We start from the raw sequence: 1950 nt of genomic DNA on the forward strand, positions 1-1950 counted from the left end.
CTATTAGAAATTAGAAAAATGTTGTAGGGTGTAGTTATTGTAGGTCAATGATAGTGTTTAGTTGATAAAAATTAGATTTTGATTGTGTTAGGGCAAGAAATGGTGGTCTGCCAAAAATGGTTGTTCGCATGTGTTTTCGGAAGTGCATTTCGGAAATCACCTCCGACTAGTTTCGAAGATGCACTTTCGAAATATGGTGTGAACTTTTTTTTTCAAATTGGTTTCAAAGTCTTACCGGTTGCATTTTTTTCAAGAAAATGGCAGGCAAACAGGCATCAATCGCTCGACTTATACAAGATAGGGAGACACAGACAGCCTCAGATCGACGCGAGAGAGCTGCACGGCAAGCAGTGACTCGGGGACAGGGTCGAGTCCGAGTACCAGTAAAAATGGATGACACTCTTGCAAGATACTTGTGTGCATCGAGGAGTTGTCTGTCTCGGGCGTCTTCCTCTCGTGAGGAGGAGGATGAGGTGGGACATGAGGAGGAGGAAGTACCCGATGTTCACCTTGAGCACGGCGAGGATGATGCTCAGGACGCGGAGGAGGAGGGCTACCCGGGAGGGCCTTCAAACACATCTGTGTTGATTTACTTTCATGACCATGTCGCTCGACGAGTTTGGGAGGGTGGGGTTGTTTTTTATTGTACTTTCTAATTTAATTGTTTTTTATTGTTATTTTCATTACACCTTCAAATAATTTAACTAACATTGTTTTTTATTTGTCGGGACAGGAACGGGCGACCATAAAATATGTGAACCATGCGCGGAAAATATTTGATTTGTTTAAACCACAAGCTCAATGGTTTAATGACGTTGTAGTTGATTTTGGGCTTGGCGGGTTATGCATGACTGAATATAGTACCATCAACCACGGCATGCAGGGGGTATTTGCTGAAAGGTGGCACAAGGAGACTTCGTCTTTCCACTTTCCTGTTGGGGAGTTGACGGTCACCCTACATGACGTAGTCTGTCTTCTCCACTTGCCGATCAATGGGAGGTTACTAGACCATACTTGGATACAGAGGGTTGAGGCCATAGAGTGGATGGTGGATTATCTGGGTATGGACCCAAAGATGGAAGATTATGAGTGCAGAGCGACGAGTGAGGCGCATATCCGGCTGCTCAACTTGGAAGAGATTTATGAGAACCACTTGGTGGCGGCAGCGGAGTCCGAGGAGGAGGGTGACGGGCTTTTGTTGAGTATCACCGTGTTTGCGCTCTGCGGTGTTGGTTCATGTTCTTGTTAGGCACTGCACTCTTTGTGGACAAAAGTGCAACCTACGTGAACATGACATATCTCTGATACTTTATTAATCTGACTACAGTTCACGAGTGGAAATGAGGGGGCACCATTCTGGTATACCTATACCAGAAGCTGAATGAAGTCTGCAACTAGAGAACCAGACAATTGACTAGCTCTTGCACACTCCTTACGGTACATTTCATTTTAATTATATCAAATTTAATTATATCATATTTCTTTTTAACATATATCGTATTTGTGTTTCAGAGCTGGATTATCTCTTATTTCCACTGCATCCACGACTATGATCCTGATCTCGCTTACATTGATGTCATGCCCAGGGCTGTACGATATGTCCTCTAGAGGAGGAATCAGAAAGTTAGGCCATATCGTGTATACCTCGGTCGTACTGCTCACGATGACATCCAGTGGACACCCTTCATCTCCACTAGAGCATCCATGGGATAAAAGATGGAAAAGACAAAGGGTAAAGCAAAGGCAAATGCAATTGAAACATTGTCTAAACTCGTGCATGAAACATACTAGCAAACATGGAAAAGCCAGCAAAATTTAAGGTAAAAGAAAACATATTAAAGAAAGAAAAGATGGAGCAATAAGGCAATAAGTCATCATGTCAAACACATCTAAAATGAATTCAAGTCAACTTCAATTTCATAAAAAAAATATTGTAATAAGCTAAAAAAA

The 1950-nt window shown here is 42.4% G+C and overlaps 1 protein-coding gene across 1 annotated transcript; it reads left to right on the forward strand.

The window, feature by feature from the left end:
• Nucleotides 1-257: 257 nt before the first annotated feature.
• LOC131619306 (serine/threonine-protein phosphatase 7 long form homolog) lies at nucleotides 258-1249 on the forward strand. Its single transcript, XM_058890417.1, has 2 exons — nucleotides 258-632; nucleotides 734-1249. The coding sequence occupies exons 1-2, from the start codon at nucleotides 258-260 to the stop codon at nucleotides 1247-1249; spliced, it is 891 nt and encodes a 296-aa protein (XP_058746400.1).
• Nucleotides 1250-1950: the final 701 nt, after the last annotated feature.

Source organism: Vicia villosa, linkage group LG7 (assembly GCF_029867415.1).
Source record: "Vicia villosa cultivar HV-30 ecotype Madison, WI linkage group LG7, Vvil1.0, whole genome shotgun sequence".
NCBI lineage: Eukaryota > Viridiplantae > Streptophyta > Magnoliopsida > Fabales > Fabaceae > Vicia > Vicia villosa.

Excerpts from the sequence above, each read along its gene's own strand:
- LOC131619306 (XM_058890417.1), top strand. The coding sequence starts at position 258 with ATGGCAGGCAAACAGGCATCAATCGCTCGACTTATACAAGATAGGGAG. Across the intron at positions 633-733 it reads GACGAGTTTGGGAGGGTGGG|GAACGGGCGACCATAAAATA; the intron begins GTTGTTTTTTAT and ends TTGTCGGGACAG.